Raw genomic sequence first — 17,365 nt, forward strand, 5'->3', positions numbered from 1 at the left:
TTTTGTGTCGGCACCAGATTTGCATCTGGTCAGAATGACACCTGCGTATGTAGTCCAAGTTCTTATAATATATGCAGGACTAAGATAGTTTAACAAGGTTGTTGTATTGTCTGTGTTTCTCCGGTGTTCATGTAGGGATTGTTAACTGTGCGTTAACCCAGTTAGTTTTTCCAAAGGCGTAATCTTAAAACTGTCCACTAGAGAGCGCCGTGCGGCTGAATACATGAGAATCAAATTTTTGGTTTGTTGTTTGACAGCTGAGCTCTCTGGCATATGACTCAAAGAGTAGATCTCAGTCAGAATAGTACAACAGCTGTGACTGGAAGAGATCTCAAGTGCAATTTTAATGAACAAGAAATGTTTTGTGCGTGCCATCTGCAGCTACTTTGCTTAATTCAAATGTCATCCCACTTCACAAACAAATAACCTGAACCGAGGCTGGAGAGGGATCGTCAGAAAGAAATTACATTACAAAGCTGTATAAACTATCCAATAATCACCAAATGGAAAATAATAGGCTAGTTTTATTTGACTGACCGCTTAATCTGCCTATCACTAATTATTATGAAGGTCACTTCCTGTTTCACTGAATAAGACACGAAAAGATCAGATTACACACACAAAAAAAAACGGCACAAAATGACTGAAGTTGTTACATTTTACTCTTTTTTTTTTTTGTGTGTGTGTGTGTCGCCTATGTTGCATGTATATATGCTGACTGCGTGCCTTTTCATTTCTTCTTAGGTGATTTTTCATGAGGAGGAGCGGAGGATCTTGGCCCTGAACGGTAGTCCCTGGATCCCTCAGCTTCTGTATGCTTTCCAGGATAAAGATCATGTCTTCCTGGTGAGACTGCAGCATTTTTTATTTTTTTCTATCTTAAAGGCGGGGTAGGATATCTTTTTCTGGAACATTTTTTTACATATTGCTTGAAATACTCTTCACACCCCCATTGCAACCAATTAATTAAAAGTTTTGACATTAATATGAAAAGTTTTAGTGGCCTCTAGAACGTACAATCTAGGAAAAACAGTATCCAATCATTGTGAACGGTCCGTTCACAATGATTGGATTCTGATGCCGTCTATCAAACTGCAATCTGCTCCTCCCTCCCCCTCCTTCCCCCTGTGCGCGTACCCTGCTCCGTGAACGTCCAGAAGCTTGGCAGGAAGCTAAACTAGAGCCAGCTTGGCTAGCACCTAGCATTATTAAACGTATAGTTATCATATACTAAATACTAAATACGGCAACGATGGATGCTTGCTGTGAGAACAGCGCTCGTGCACCTTCGTGCTCGTGCACCTTCGTGCTCGTGCACCTTCGTGCTCGTGCACCTTCGTGCTCGTGCACCTTCGTGTACTCTAGAGGCGTGCCTTCGGGGGGAAAGTGAAGAAAAGGGTTGGGACTTTTTACCTGTGTATTTTCAAAATGCAGCTTCACTGGACTCAAAATCCAGGATCTCCTACCCTAACTTTAAGGATGTACTCAAGTTACTGCAGGATACATTTCTATGAATCTGAATAATTTTCTAATTTTCATCATATTACCATTGGACAAGAGGAAAAATTGGGTCATTCAGAGTGAATTGCAAACCCAGAAGGATGCACTTGCCGGTCTGATGTACATGCTGCTACCACTTGTGCATAAAGAATAGGCCTTTCAGATTTTGGTTTGGGTTTTCTGATTGTTTTTCTGCTCTAATAGTAGAACAATGTCCTGTGGATTCATATTCAGCCCTCCCTGCGTTAAGGTTTAGCCAAATTACCTGTATGAGCCAACTTAGCAAGGCCACAGAAAAGGCAAATTGAGTGCTGAAAACTGTGTAAGTAGTCAACAGTTTTTGAGCCGTGTGCGTCCACAGTATTTCTGTCTATTCCAGTATGTACTTTATAGATTCCCACATTGATCATTTATATGTGGAGCTACTGGTTCTCGCTGAGACCTGCGTCAAAACGGAAAACGCCGCTACCCTGTCTGTGCTCCCCATTATCTCCCCCAGCATACTCCCATACTTCCTGTGTGTTGTGGGAGGAGAGGAACTTGGGCTTTTAATTCCCAACAAATGGAAATTCCCTCAACTTTTGCCTCCTCATACGTCTCATTTGAATGTTGTGTTGTTATGACGGCTTGAACATTCACTTCACTTCAGTTGGAGCGCCGCTGACCTCTGGTCCCTGATATACTGTGGACCCAGCACAGGTTTTCAGCTGAAGGGATTTATGAGAATTTTCTGGTGACACTGGTGAAAGTGAGCCATTCATCATAATTTATGAATTCTAATCAATAATTAAAAGGCTCGAAATAAATCTTAAAACATAAGAAATACTAGACTGCATCTTCACTAAGAGAGCACAGAGCAGCTGGAGAGTGAAGATGCAGCAGGAAACCTGTCAGGAGGCCCTGAAAAGGAGCTGAGTTTGAGTAGCCTGTGGTGTCTATCCGCCAAGCCCGCTTGCTCCAACCTGCTCCACCCATGGCAAACTGATACATCTGAAATCTGTGTAACGATCACACAGCTGCTGAGAGCCAATGGAGAAACTCTTAGCAACCCAGCTGATCTGAGGGATATTAATCGCTCCTATTCGCCTTCACATCCAGCACGAGTGCTGCTATCAAACTGCTTTTTTTGCAATTACAACATCTCCACAGATTATGTGGAAATTTTTTTCCACCTTCAAAACATTACTCAATGTTTTTTTTTTTTTTTTTTTTTTTTTTTATTGCCACAAATCTCTACAGAAAAGGTGGTATTCCTCTCGCTGGAAGTAAGATGCTAAAACTCCTGGAATGCAGCTGCTACACTACGTGTGTGCTCGATCGGACTCCCACCGAAATCCTTGAGGTCAAACTCCAACATTCCAGGATTTTAACATGTGTTCAATGGCTTTGAGAATAGTTCAGGCTTTTGCTCGACCCTCAGCAACGCTTGATATTTCTACTTCTATCCTTATCCAAGACTATTGAAGGAGCAGTTTTCAAACGGATATCAGATGTCTACGCTTGGAACCAACCTCCTTGGTCAAAACCAAGTTGGCTTAAAAAGTGGGCAGAAAAATGGGTCATATGTGAGTCCATATGTTGTTGGAGGATGGAATCAGAAGATGGCAATGATTGATACAACATATATGTTCCAGAAAAGACTTTAGGCTTACCACAAGCACATCTACGACTAAGAACGATTATTCTCAGGCTAATAGCACACTTTATATTACTCTCTGGACTGGACCTCTTAAGTGCTGTGGGCAATCTTCAGACCTAGCTAAAATCTTACATTTCAGGCAGTGCAGTTGTGGAAAAGTGATGGAAAAAGGCAAGAGCTGCATTTACTGTTTCTGTAATATTCTTGCTTTTTAATTTCACATATAATGCCCTCTCGATATAAAAAAATATATATATTATATGTATATAATGTATTTTTTTTATATTTTGTTTTTGAACTAACAATACCTACAAGAGAGGAAACGTATTCGCCACAGTGTTTTACCCCCTTTTTATTTCCATGTCATTTAATCCCTCACAGACAACTTGCAGAGTAGTCATTGTGATGGCTTAACCTCACAAAATCTATATTTTCTCTGAAGACTTGTGCTGGCCAAGGTGGGAGAGGACAAAAAGCATTTCTTGCGCATCAAAGCTTTATACTATATACTGGCCTTTGTTTTTCTTTCTAAACCTATATATATCTTCCTTCATGCCCCCTGCTTGTCTGTCTCAGTTCTTGTTGTTCCTCCTTTCTACCCCCCCTTTCTTTCTCACCCTGCTCGCTAACTGAGCATGGAGGAAAATACAAAGCATCCATCTTTATCCGTGTGTCAGAGAGGCACCCAGTCTTCCTGTTGCTAGGTAACACTAGAGAATGCTCCCGTTCATTCAGACTTGCAGACCATTCATGCACCAGAAGATCTCGCCTGTTATGGCTGTTTGGATGCAAACGCATGGCTCAAATCGTGCCTTTCTTTATGTGTACAACAAATAAGTTGGTGTTTTTATTTTTATTTCTAAAGCCTTTAAAACAAAAAGATTTCTTAAAGGAGATTTTTGTTTTGCCATGTTGACTTGACCAGAGATCACAGATGTACAAGCTGCATGGGGATTCTGCTTCTGTTATTCTTGATGTATTTTTAGCTGTGCTTTGACTTCAATATCATAGATGTATCAGCAGTAGTGTCTGGTTGTTACATAACTGAATCTATAATGAGAAGAACTACCCAATAAGTTTAAATTGAGCAGAGCTTTGATACGAGCTCAAACGCATCACACACGATCTTACAAGTATAAGCATGTTTATCATCATTTATTAATGTTTCAACAGCGTTTGATGCTCAAACACACAGTCTTTCAAATTCATTCATTATGCTGCTCATAGTTTTGTTCTGCCGACATCTAAATGTGTACATATTGTGTATATTTCAGGCAATGGAGTACTTGCCAGGCGGTGACCTGATGTCTCTGCTGAACCGATACGAGGATCAGTTCGATGCGTCCATGACACAGTTTTATTTGGCTGAGCTTGTAGAGGCCATTCACGCTGTCCACCAGCTGGGTTACGTCCACAGGTAAGACATCGGCTACTTCATAGGACTTCTCAGTGTCTGTCAGGGTTTTGCAGAAGAGCACGATTAAGGAGATTCACAGCTGCTTTCTCTACATTTAAGTTTTCATTCAATTTGCTTCCGTTCTAACCTCAGGATGTGATAGTATGTTGTATGAAAACAGCGCTGACGATTCCAAATGTATTCCATTATCTTCAGAGCGGCTGACATATTATAGTCCATGGGCAACAAAAGCCGTATCAAATTTCTTGTAAACTACCTTCTTGCAGAGATGTCAAACCGGAAAACGTTCTGATCGATCGGACTGGTCACATTAAGCTGGCCGACTTCGGATCCGCTGCCAGGCTGACTGCTAACAAAACGGTAAGTGGATTACAGAGTTTGGCCAATGAATTAACTTCAGTGTTCTTGGCAATGAAATAATTTTTTTTAGGTCTTTTCTTCATGGGTTTTCCAGGTCGCCACTGCCACAGTGCCTGTTGGGACGCAGGATTTTCTCTCCCCTGAGGTCCTGACAGCCATGAACGGAGGCTCTCACAGCACCTATGGGGTCGAGTGTGACTGGTGGTCCCTTGGGGTCATTGCCTATGAGATGATTTACGCCAAGTCACCTTTTTCTGATGGCACTCCTACCAAGACGGTTCACAACATTCTCAACTTCAAGGTACATGGTACCAGACCAGATGACAGTGCATCACTGGTCAGCGGTTGTGTCCGACTTGTAAATAATCTGTTACTTGGAATTCTTGAAGATCCAGGAAATTACCTGTATACTCCCAGTAGAATCAATTCAATATTTAGACTGAGTCGGGTCTTTTCTCATCACATTTTTGCCCACAGCATTACTTAAAATTTCCAGCGGAGCCACGTGCCAGCAAGCAGTTTGTTGACTTGGTGCAGAGCTTGCTGTGCGGAGCAGAAGAGCGACTGGGTTTCCAGGGACTCCGCTGTCACTCTTTCTTCTCCAGTGTAGACTGGAACAACTTAAGGCAAGGTGAGGGGATTCCCTTCTTCTGACACTCTCCTCTCTGGTCTTTCATAAAAAAAAAAAAAAAAAATGCTCAATTTGGCTTCAAACGTCACAGGGCGGCTGTAATCGTGCCACTGGACAAATGAAAAACGGCTTAATGTTAATGTTGTATTCTAACGTGTATATAAGTGCATCTTTAGTGTGGGTCTATGTAGACAACAACCAACAATCGTGAAACCAGTGCTGTTTTTAGTAGTAAGATAATGAGATTCTGTGTGCCCTTGGCAGCAGGCCAGCTCTTTCCTAGGGAGGAGAGGCATAGATGAGAAGTGAGGCACACAGAGTAAAGATCTGCAACTCATCTCCTTTACAGATGCAGCACGAATAACACGAGACAAGCTCTCTGTGGCGAAAAAAACACGTGTGTTCAGGCGTCATTGTTGCCGCTGCGTTTGACATTGGCAGCTGACCAATTGTTGGAAAACACACCCATAACACTCCAATTAGATTTTCAGTGGCGCATGGTCACATTTACCAAGCATATCCCTCCATTGTATTTGTAATTCACAAGTGTAGCTGCAGGGATGATGAGTGTTTACTTTGCTCTGCAGAACTGCTTTAGCTTCAGATGATAATTTCTTCAGATGACTAAACCCTCCTATTCTGGGGTGTTTGCCAAACATCTTTTCCTCAAAGCTGTTTTCTGATTACAGTATTCCTATCAACACTGAATATTTTTTATTTTTTATTAAATTGTTATTTTTATCTTTTAAACCACACACTCTTTAAGTGATGATGCAGTGTTTAGATTTCAGGAGCTTTTTATGTGTTTTTTTCTTTTTTCTTAATACACTTTTTCAATTTTGTGTTTGATTACTGGCTCTTAAATGCAGTATCAAGAGTGTTACATGTGTAAATGTCTGCATTGAATATACAGCTCTTGATTATTGACTGATCAAAACTGATGGAGCTTTCTGCTTCAGCTGTGGCTCCAGCTGATTAGCTTGCTCTGCTGCAGTGAGGGAGAGTGAGTTAGCATGTGTATGTGAGAGGGAGAGCGGAGGAGGAGGGAGGGATAGAGGCAGCATGTGCATCAACGCGCGACTTACCGCACTCTAGGCTCCCACCGCTCTGCTCTTCCTCCCTTCCTTTCTCTTCCTTTTCTCCTTGTTGTGTTTTTGTTTTTTTTACATCTTTTTTTTCTTTCATTACCCTGTTTGTCGCTGCTTCCTTTTTTCCCTTGTCCTCTCTTATTCCCTCCTCTCATCCGTTACCCCTGCAGTTCTCCCACCTTTCGTTCCTGCATTGCACGCTGAAGATGACACCTCTAATTTTGAGGAGCCGGAGCAGGCTGCCCCCTGGCCAGCCTCAGCAACCCAGCGAGGAGCTCTGCCAGTGGGCTTCCAGGGCCAGGATCTGCCCTTTCTAGGCTGGTTCTTCAGCAGAGCATTGACACTATTGGCCAAAACTGAGTAAGTGCTACCTGTTTACTAATATTGCTGGCCTTTCTTTTTTTTTTTTTTTTTTTTTTAAACAAAGTCCGATCCGCTGTTTTTCATCAGCACAGGGACCTCTTGCATACACCTCTGTAACACCTTTGTTGGTTAAAGACCCCATGCTAGCACTGGCTGCTGTTCTGCCATTAGTTTCCTCATTACAACTGCAACAATTTCCAGGTAGCCTCGTTTCAGGTGACATAGCATGGTGGCCTGGTCAGTTGGTTATTTTCCCTGTTGGTGTTTTGCCATTTACTGTGTCAGACAAGGAATGAGGGAGAGGAGGGATCCCCCTTTTCTGTGGTATTCTCTTTCTCCGTCTTGTGTTTTTTTGTGCTTGAGGTCATACATAATTGATATGATACATAGGTAGATCCAATGAATGAACCAGAGGATGTTAGCCCACATTATCTTGCCATCAACACTGATTGGTATGCGGCTGAGTGTGTCAGTGAGGATTGCTGAGAAGTGGAACCCCACACATAGGCACAATCCCACCCTCACTGCTGTTGTTGTGGATTCTCTTTTACTGTGGAAAAATAATGGGCTCCTGACTTTTATGGCATGGGTTTTGGGAGTGTAATTTACCCTAATGGTGTTTGGCTTCTTAACCTTTGATAATAAAGTAAGGGGATGGGTTTCCTTTCTGTAGCCCCATGCCAACGTTCTGGCAGGTTAACGGTGCTGGAGACTGCGGATCATGACAGCAGCAGCAACAGAAAGGGAAGAAAAAACGTTTTCAGATTAGACAGGGAAAAGGGATGTGGGCTCGGGATGTGGGCTCAGATTGGGGGAGAGACTCTATTTCTATGGTTACTACCGTGATTTCTTTATTTATTTTTTTTCCCTCGGTCCCCACCCCCATCTTTACCCGTCTCATCTCCTCCTCTTATTTTCTCCCTCTTCTAATGTCTCTGTCCCTTGCTGTTACACCATCAGTCATCTGTTCATGGTTTTCAACTGAAGCCAGTCATTTTCTTTGCTGCATTTGACTAAGAGGAGCTCAGTGCTCATTGAATGTATCACAATTTTGTGTGGGTGCATGCATATGCATGTTCACATTCTTCATTACAATGATGAAAAGCAAAGAGAAATGTGCTCAGAGCCAGGAATAATGAAATGCTAATCATGTGTTTTGGGGGTTCCAGCTACTATAATGATTTTTTTTTTTTTTTTTTTTTACTCTTTTTGAACTTGTTTGTTTGACTCCTCATTAGCAAAACTCAACAGCGAAATCCCTTTAGCAGCTTGACTCAAATTTATAAGACGCCATCTGGGGTTTAGTGTCAGAAAAATCCTCTTTGCAATTTTTCTTGAATGTAAACTAATCAGTTTTAGCTGGAAAGTGTCGGTTTTGAGGAATTTAAAATTTATTCAGGACATCAGTGTGAAATAGTTCATACAACTAATGAGATATCTGGGGTTTTTTGCCCACTGATGATTGGGAGTGACAAGAATGTCACTTGGACAGTCTGTCTGGTCAATCACCTAACACTCTGATGGAGAGTTGTCCTGTTGAAAGTGTCCTGTTCTTGAGTGCCTTGAATGATGCCAGATGGGTGATAGTGGGTCTGAAATGGTAGTCATAGTACCAAGAGGATGAGCTCTGCTGATTTAGGTGACCATTTAAACCTTATCTGATGCTATTACGTTGTTTAGGATTTTGTTTGGTGAGACATCTTGGAAGCTAATGGCCAAATTTTAGAGGGATCTGCTGAGGGCACTCACAAGCTTTGTTTTCTGTTGTTTTTACAGAGCCCCTGACCTCCCTCGTAGAGCCGCTATCAGGCCAAAACCTCCTCTTGAGTACAAGGAAAAATGAATCTCTCACTACGAAGGGACTCATTCTTTTGGAATGCTTATGCATATAATTTATACAATTGTCATTTTTTGAGGAGGGAAATCTCATTGATGTTAAGAATGTATATTTGTGCAAATAGTTATTTCTAAAAAAAAAAAAAAAAAAGTACCCGTGCCTTTTGTAACGCAGGGGTCGTGTTTTACTCCCCTTCGGATTCCATTTGACACTGCTGGGTTAATGTTGTTTTTCTACTTGATTTTGTCTACATTTTGCGTACATTTTGGATGAATGGATACCGTCTCTCTAATTTTTCTTTGTTGTAATGTTTCTAGCACGAGGTTGAAATGAAACAAACGAGTCACCGGTCATTTTCTGCTGGTTAGGAAAAAAAAAGAATCCCAGAACGTTTTGTGGGAAATAACTTTACTGTCTTTATCATGTATATTTGCGTTGCTGCTGTGCACCGTTGCATTATAGCCGTTTTCTGCTAAGCTTTTAACTGGCACGCTTTCTTTGTGTCTACCTCTTTGTTTGATGCGGTTTGCACTGAGCTCTTATTTTTCGGCCACACTTCAAAGACACGACAACCACCAGATTCCTCAACTATACAAAGAGTGGACTCGCATTTCCACTTTAGTAATATTCATGGCCTGTCGCGTTAACATGTTTTCCCATCATATCAAGAAGGCGGAATCTCTAGGTGATAAATAAAATAAAAATTATCTGTTGGAAAAAACGAGCAACTCCATCTGGAAACCCCAGATGGAGGAGTTGGATTGCAACGTTACCTGTACATACAGTGTAGCAAACTGTTCACCTGGAAAACTGTCTGAATTTAGGTGTCTTATTACATGTTTAAATGGGAATACAGCTAGAGGGAACACTTCCCTATTTAATCCACAGGAAAGCCTGAACTGATTGGGAAATGACTGAAGAGTTTCTGTTTTTGTTGGAAAAATCTAAATGTGTGTGGGGTCATTTCTTTATGTATCATAAGGTACGTGCACCATGTCTCGATGTGTTTCGGGGGGATGTTTCTCCATGCAGAGAAGCGGAAAGAGAGAGCAGTGCTTGTTTTTGTGATTATTTTTAACTTCATGACTCAGTCTGAGTCAACTTTATTAAAGATTCCCTCGCGGTATTTGGGAATTCATTCATACGGCCCCATTCATTTTATTCAGAAAACATCTATTCAGAGTCACCATCTCTCTGGTCAACAAAAAAAAAAAAAAAAAGGCTGAAAATCCAAGTGGTGCGCTAAATAACCCCAAAAGAATGGCGATGAAAGAGGACAACACCTTACATAAACAGGGAAAATGTGTGCTTTGGACTCACTGCAGAGCTCAGTGAGCAACAACCCCAGACGGCAGCACAGCCCAAATCCTCCTGTTGCATTATTTTGTAAGGGATACAACAAATATTCCCAGGCCTGCAAGGCTGTTTGTCGCTCTAATTTTGAATAAACTATGATGCTTTGATCTCTTCAAAAAGTGTTCCCAATTCTGACGGCTGTAGTAATATAAAGATTTACTGTTATTTGATGTGTCCGCATGTCGTGATATTACACTGCCAGTTATCTTGAGTCTGGTCAGATATAATGATTTAGGATATTGTAACATTTCAATATCACAATATGTTATCACCCAAAAAGTTAATATAAAAGATTTTCCCTAATTGGCCACTGATAATGAGGCAAACGAGAAACAAGTGAAGAGTTGTTCCATGTTACAACGGTTCCCAGCCAGAGTCGAGACATGGAGGCTGTGTTTTACCTGGCATGCACTTTGATTATTAGGTCAACTATACTATATATGTTTGTTTTCTTTTTTTTTTTTAAGAAAATAACTCCTTCATCTCCTTGATTTTTATTTTTTTATTTTTATTTATTTATTTATTTATTTTTTTATTTTTTAAATGTGGTTTTGACATTAGCATAGAAACCTTATAAAATAGTAAATGTCTAATTAGCTGTTACAATGCACTTTCCAGCATTCATATCACATATTTGCCACACTGACACAGGTAATTACAGTCTAAAGAATTTGTGTTTTGCCTAAATACAATGAAGAACCTCCTTTTATGTCGTTGGCCAGGTCGGTGTCTGCAGGCCTCAACTCTCCTGCAAAGACCAACTCTATGGAAAAGAAGCTGCACCTTAAAAGCAAAGAATTACAAGAAACTCAAGACAAATGTCATAAGGTGAGGGTGCAGAGTCTAAATATATTTTCATTTCTGTTTTTATATTTCATCGCAGACCTTTGTCCGTGGGAACTTCTATTAAAAAAAGAAACTCGAGTAAATCTTTATGTGTTTTATCGACTGTCTACATTTAGTTTTGGCAACCCTCGACTCTTTTTTTTAAATTTTAAAAAAAAATTTTTTTTTTAAGCAATTTGATAACAAGACCGTACTCTTGGAGATGAATTTTTTTTTTTAAATTCTTTTTTTTTTTTTTTTTTTTTGGGCTTTTTATGCCTTTATTAGATAGGACGGTGTAGAGAGACAGGAAGCAGGGGGCAGAGAGAGGGGGAACAACGCGCAGCAAAGGGCCGTCCGATTCGGGACTCAAACGGGGCCAGCTGCAGCGAGGACTATAGCTTCTTCTACATGGGGCGCCTGCTGTACCCACTACGCCACAGACCGCCCCTTGGAGATACATTTTTGAGTTCTTGCTGATTGGAAACTGAAAAATGTAATTGATGTATTTTGGATTTTGAGCAAAGTCGGTCCACGTTTTATTACCAGGCTTGTTGTGTTGAGTCTGGTAGGCTGTCTTAACACAGATCAAGGAAGCTTCTGTTCTTTACTGCGATGCTGTAATAAGCCAAGATAATCTTGCTGTTTGTTCAACATTACAGCTTTAGGGATTTGAGAAATTTTTGGTTGGGCGATGGGTCAGAGAGATAAGTTATAATCTGAATCAGTATCACTTTAATCCGCCAAGAATGCCTTGCCATGCAGGGATTTCACTGCTGGTTTTAGATATTTACACAGACATTTGCCAACAACTGATTTTCTAAAATCCTCTGTGAATTGTTATCCGCCACTTGAAATCATCGGCTAAGACTTGTTTTGTTTGACGTATTAAGATGGAGCAGGAAATCTCCAGGTTCCAGCGTAAAATGACTGACCTGGAGTCAGTGCTCCACCAGAAGGATGTAGAACTGAAGGCCTCGGAGACTCAGCGAAGCATCCTGGAGCAGGACCTCGCCACCTACATTACAGAGTGCAGTGTGAGTCATACTACTAGAATACTGAAATGTTTGAATGCAATAAAACTGTTAAACAGGTTAGTGTTACTTCAGATATTAGTGTACGTTTGTGTCACTCTTCTCAATGTTTAAAACGTCAGTGTCAAATTGGCCTTGGGTCTGTTTGCATATGTGTTTTCAGAGCCTGAAGCGAAGCCTGGAGGAGGCGCGTGTCGAGGTGTCCAGAGAGGATGATAAGGCCATGCAGCTACTGCACGACATAAGAGAACAGAGCAACAAACTGCAAGAAATTAAGGAGCAAGTATGTCCATTTTTTTTTTTTTTTGCCAGAAATCTTTCCTCTCCGCTTGCTCATAACAAAAACATTTTAGATATAGTAAATATTTGCTGAAAGAGAAAATAAAAGCCTTCAAAATCCATAAAGCTGCTGTCTTATTTGGAGGTATTTCCTTTTCCTCCCTTATGTCTCAAAGTTATGATCACTGATAGTGGAGTAACCATAGAAGCGGTGAGAACATATTCTCTCCCAGTGTGTATCTATTACACGGACAGGGCTTCCCCTCTGAGCCCGCTGCATTTATAAAGGTCATCCCTACAGATGGCATCCCTGCAAGGTACAAAAAGGAGAGATCATTATTTAAGAGATTCATCCACCCTCCATTCTGGGGGCTGACACGCAGTAATTTTCCATAGTTTGACACACTTTGGCGGTTCAAATGACTAATTAAACTTGAACTAGGAAATATGGACTTGAATGTGATCTTGGCCATTGTAGATGGGTCTGAACTAACTGTTTTGCCTTGATGTTGTAATTGGATGAGAACCTGGGTGCTCGAGAAATGACTTGTTTAAAGATGCCAACATGAGGACAACATGTTGTGCAAATATTCGGACAGTCTAAAGCCTGCCTTGTTTTTTCACTTCGGGGCCCTGTATTGCAAAGCTGGCAGCTACAACTTTAAAATTGCAATGCTCGGGTTGTAATCTTTGATTTAGGCATGTTTGCTGATAAATGGTCATTGCCAAAGAGCACTGCAGTTTCTATAGATCACTGCACAATGAAACGGTGTCAGCAGATCTGGGAAGTACGTCTTTGTCTGTGTAGCACTGGCTGCAATTCCTGTCTGCAGAACTATCTCAGTTCCTAACACTATGGCAAAATAAACATTTAACTTTAATCGTGGTTTGAAAAGCTTTACCGTTTACTTTAGTTTCAGCTCATCTTTGCCTTTTTACTTTGAAGATTACAAATGTTTTCCTTACCTGAAGACGATAGTGATTTGTCTCCAGTTTGTGCAGAGAGACACCCCCCCCCCCCTCCCGATGTCTTCAGACAGGTTTCAAAGTCAGATCACAGGAGTGTTGTGATGCAGTTTGCTTCAAAAGCAAATGTGCACAGTCTAACTATATTCTATGGTAGTTACATTATTTGAGATAAAAACATCATGTTTTTAGAGGAAAAACAGAGTTTACACAGCTAAAATGTTCAACCCTTTTTTAACCCAACATCCTTTACCAGTAGTTCCAAGGTGTTTATGTATGAAATATGCTGTTACCGCGTTTCTTGTTTTTTCTTCTTTCAATATTGATGTGCTCTTTATGGCCTCAGGAGTACCATGCGCAGCTGGAGGAGATGCAGGTGACCATCAGGCAGCTGGAGGAGGACCTGTCGGCTGCGAGGCGCCGCAGCGACCTCTATGAAGCTGAGCTCAGAGACTCCAGACAGATGAGTGAGGAGCTCAAACGGAAAGCTGTGGAATACCAGCAGAGAATTCAGAAGGTATAATCGCGGCTATATTAAAAGTTAATGTGATGGCAATGTATAAAAAGTAACAGGTTCCCCTTTTATCTTGTTATCTTGAGTAATGTTTGTGCTTTTCTCAACCGTTTCTAATCTTGGTGAAGCAATTTGTTTCATTTGTCATCTGCCTATTTAAAACAATCAAAAAAATAGCATATAAACTGATCCTTAAGCCTAAATGACATTTCAAGGAAGTGACAGCTGCTCATCATCCTGCACTACGACAAGGAATACCTCATAAAGGCTGAGCTCTCTAAAATCTAGAAGTGCAATCTGTCTTGAATTCCTAGTGTCAACTCACAGAGACGACTGATTTGTTTTACATATTGGCTGCTCCTGTCAGAAAAGCATTCGCAGGATATTAAGCTGCCTATTTTGTCTGAAGAGTTTTTTGCTTTAATAGTTGTGTAGATCTCAGTTAAACGGATGTGGTCACAGGTGATCTGGGCATACCTGACTAAAAGGAGCCCTCAGGGAATACCCACAGACCCACCACTTGTGTAGTATTCACATTTCCTTCATTAATCTGAAGCCGTTTGGGGGTCCCTCAGGAGGAGCAACAGATGTGTTGTTAGATAATGATTGATGACGTGAGCCTGATGTATTCGTCAAATCGCAGCAAAGACACCCCAAAGCACACTTTTTTTTTTTGTTTTGTTTTTCAGTGAATATATTCTACAGGTTTTTATTTATTAGAACTCCATCATTTTAAGACTCTTTTCACTGACTTAAGGCTGTGATTTCAGGGGCAGAAAATAGATTAAACTCCATAAATGTTTTTTTTTTCTTGTTTTTTTTTAGGCCAAAGAGCAGGGAAAAGCCGATGTGGAGGAGCTTCTCTCCAAACTGGAGAAGGTAGGAGGGATCAGACTGTTTCTCCATCATCAGATAGCTCTGCTGAGCTACAGTTACAATCAAGTTTGATGAGAGAGCTCACTGTGTTTGTTTTTTTGTTTTTTTTTCAGACCAACTCTGAGCAACAGGTGAAAATCCAAGAGCTCCAGGACAAGCTGTCTAAGGTAGTTAAATTTGTGACTCTCATCGTGTTATTTTCATTTTCAAAGTTTTCCTTGTTTAATTTGAAATCTTCCAATAATGTCATTGTAATTATTCGTGTTGTTTATAGAAAGTAGGTATCCTGTATGTGTCAAGAGTCTTATCAGCTGTACGGTCTGCTGTGTTTTCTGCACGTTTATTTACTAGAGTTGCTTTTTGTTCTTCTGTTCTCCACTGTTAGGAGTAGCCCAAGCATATCAAGTTGTTTTTCTGAGAATCCATTAACAGCCTTTGACCTTCTGATTTCTCCCAGGCAGTGAAAGCGAGCACAGAAGCCACTGAGTTGCTGCAGAATGTCCGGCAAGCCAAAGAACGACTGGAAAGAGATCTGGAGCGCCTGCGAGGCAAAACTGACTCTAGTGATACTCTGAAGCGTCGCCTCAGAGAGACAGAGGTACCAGACTAAATCTACGAAGTTGAACAAACATTATACAACAACTTTGTCCCATTTGTACGTTGAACGCCCTTTGTGCTGGACGGGCCACCCCAACACAAGTCGCACTTGCACTTTTCCGTGCAGTTAGCCTTATGTTATTTCTTTTGTCGCGTAAGCAGGAGGGCAGGAAGACCCTGGAGAACCAGGTAAAGAGACTGGAGATGGTTGAGCGACGGGAGAATAAGCTGAAAGATGACATTCAGACCAAATCCCAGCAGATTCAGCAGATGGCTGAAAAGATCCTGGTGAGAGAGCTACAGATAAGGCTTGCTAATACTCTGCACTACTCCACCCCCTAGCTTCACCCCACTGCCCAGTCCTCCCACTCATCCAACCCGATCCCAGTTCACCCTCACAACTATCTGAGAGCACACATATGTGCACATCTTCTTGGAAAGAGGAGCATAATAGATTTTGACACATAAATGCGTGATTTGACTTTTGTCAACATGAGCAGGCACTGCTACAGTCATCTCATGGATTTTCAGCTTTTTAATGCAAGTTTCTTCATTTCTTTTGTTTGTTGTGTATTTGCTGTCAGAGTAGAGTTGTGAGAAGAGTTCTGTCATTTTCTGTGCATGGTCAAATGCATCCAATAATATTTGCAATTTCTGCAGGAACTGGAGGAGAACCTGAGGGATGCCCAGTCAACAGCTCAGAGGATGGAAACTCAACTTGTCCAAAAGGAGAGGCTTTATGAAGATAAGATTAAGGTGGGCCAGCTTCCTATTTTTCATGTAGTCACTCATTATCAGTTGTGACATTTTAAATCAGTGTCTTTGTACAGCTATCCTTTGTTTTACAATGAGAATTGACACTAATTAAAGTTTCCACACCAGGTTGTACATTTCCAATCATGTCACGAAGGACTACTTTATCATGTGTCAGATTACTGTCTGCACCCTTCACATATCCGTCAAATTAAAACTGACATGACTGATATTCACTGGCTCTGACTGACCAAGGTTCTGGAGGCCCAGATGAAGGTAGACCTGGCTGACAAGGAGAGCCTCGAGGCGAAAAGGGCGCAGCACGTGGAGGAATCGAGGGAGAACTGTAAACTCATCAGCGAACAGAAAGCAGTAAGACAACATGACAAACAGCTTAAAAGTGATATCCAGCCAGGCCTTTGCTTTTGATTGCTAATGTTGACACAAAGCTTAAGATATTTGATTTGCTTTTTCACAACTTCATTTCACATGGTAGTTCAATGTGAAATGACAGGAGAGAGAATAAATTGCAGCATGCTCCATGTTGGTCAATAAAGCCAGGGCTTAGGTTCTAATCTGGTTGACTTGGTAGAACTCAGGCAGTTAAGAAGCTTTTAGAAGGCTCATCTGACTTTGACAGTAGACATTTCAGGCGACACCTTAATGGATGCCAATAGGATTTCGGTAAAGTAAAACATTCTGTTGCACATGCAAATTGTGCTGCGGAAATATATATTTTCCCTTGGATTGGATTTTAAATGAACAAGGAGCATATTTTGAGTTGATGTTATTTTGCCCTTTCTTCCTACAGACCATTAATGCTATGGATTCTAAGATGAAGAACCTGGAGCAGCGCATCTCTGAGCTGTCGGAGGCTAACAAGCTGGCCGCGAACAGCAGCATCTACACCCAAAAGAATATGTGAGTTAACTAAACCCTCTGCCCACACTATGCTTTCTTGAGAGCTCCCATGCACATTTTGTCTCCAGCTGCTTCATTAATGTGCACCTACATCTTTGTGCGTCATAGCTGCTCTGTCTTTCTTTTGTCATCTTGCTGTTTTATATCTATATATATATAGATGTATATATGTGTATAAATATATATATATGTGCTTTGGGACTCCAGTAACAATCTGTTTATTTCTATTGTCAGGAAAGCACAAGAGGAGATGATCTCAGAACTTAGGCAGCAAAAGTTTTATTTGGAGTCTCAGGCAGGCAAGCTGGAGGCCCAAAATGCCAAACTAGAGGAGCACCTTGAGAAGATGAGTCAGCAGGAGCAAACTAAGAGAACCCGTCTGCTTGAGCTGGAGAGCAGGCTGCGGGAG

General features: G+C 41.2%; 1 protein-coding gene across 4 annotated transcripts in view; it reads left to right on the top strand.

Moving 5' to 3' along the window:
• The window catches only part of cita (citron rho-interacting serine/threonine kinase a), a 37,389-nt gene that overhangs the window by 1,935 nt on the left and 18,089 nt on the right, over window positions 1-17,365 (top strand). Inside the window, exons 5-22 of one of the 4 annotated variants that reach the window (XM_075460508.1) lie at window positions 745-846; window positions 4,414-4,556; window positions 4,823-4,916; window positions 5,011-5,217; window positions 5,394-5,547; window positions 6,806-6,995; window positions 10,914-11,019; window positions 11,910-12,053; window positions 12,214-12,333; window positions 13,642-13,812; window positions 14,635-14,688; window positions 14,799-14,852; window positions 15,143-15,283; window positions 15,445-15,570; window positions 15,943-16,038; window positions 16,291-16,407; window positions 16,847-16,956; window positions 17,191-17,365. In XM_075460508.1, coding sequence (XP_075316623.1) covers window positions 745-846; window positions 4,414-4,556; window positions 4,823-4,916; window positions 5,011-5,217; window positions 5,394-5,547; window positions 6,806-6,995; window positions 10,914-11,019; window positions 11,910-12,053; window positions 12,214-12,333; window positions 13,642-13,812; window positions 14,635-14,688; window positions 14,799-14,852; window positions 15,143-15,283; window positions 15,445-15,570; window positions 15,943-16,038; window positions 16,291-16,407; window positions 16,847-16,956; window positions 17,191-17,365 — 2,304 coding nt within the window. Of the gene's footprint in view, window positions 1-744; window positions 847-4,413; window positions 4,557-4,822; window positions 4,917-5,010; window positions 5,218-5,393; window positions 5,548-6,652; window positions 6,996-10,913; window positions 11,020-11,909; window positions 12,054-12,213; window positions 12,334-13,641; window positions 13,813-14,634; window positions 14,689-14,798; window positions 14,853-15,142; window positions 15,284-15,441; window positions 15,571-15,942; window positions 16,039-16,290; window positions 16,408-16,846; window positions 16,957-17,190 lie in introns of those variants that run through there. The other 3 variants (XM_075460505.1, XM_075460506.1, XM_075460507.1) reach the window with 3 other exon arrangements.

This window comes from Odontesthes bonariensis, chromosome 3, assembly GCF_027942865.1.
Source record: "Odontesthes bonariensis isolate fOdoBon6 chromosome 3, fOdoBon6.hap1, whole genome shotgun sequence".
Classification (NCBI taxonomy): Eukaryota; Metazoa; Chordata; class Actinopteri; order Atheriniformes; family Atherinopsidae; genus Odontesthes; species Odontesthes bonariensis.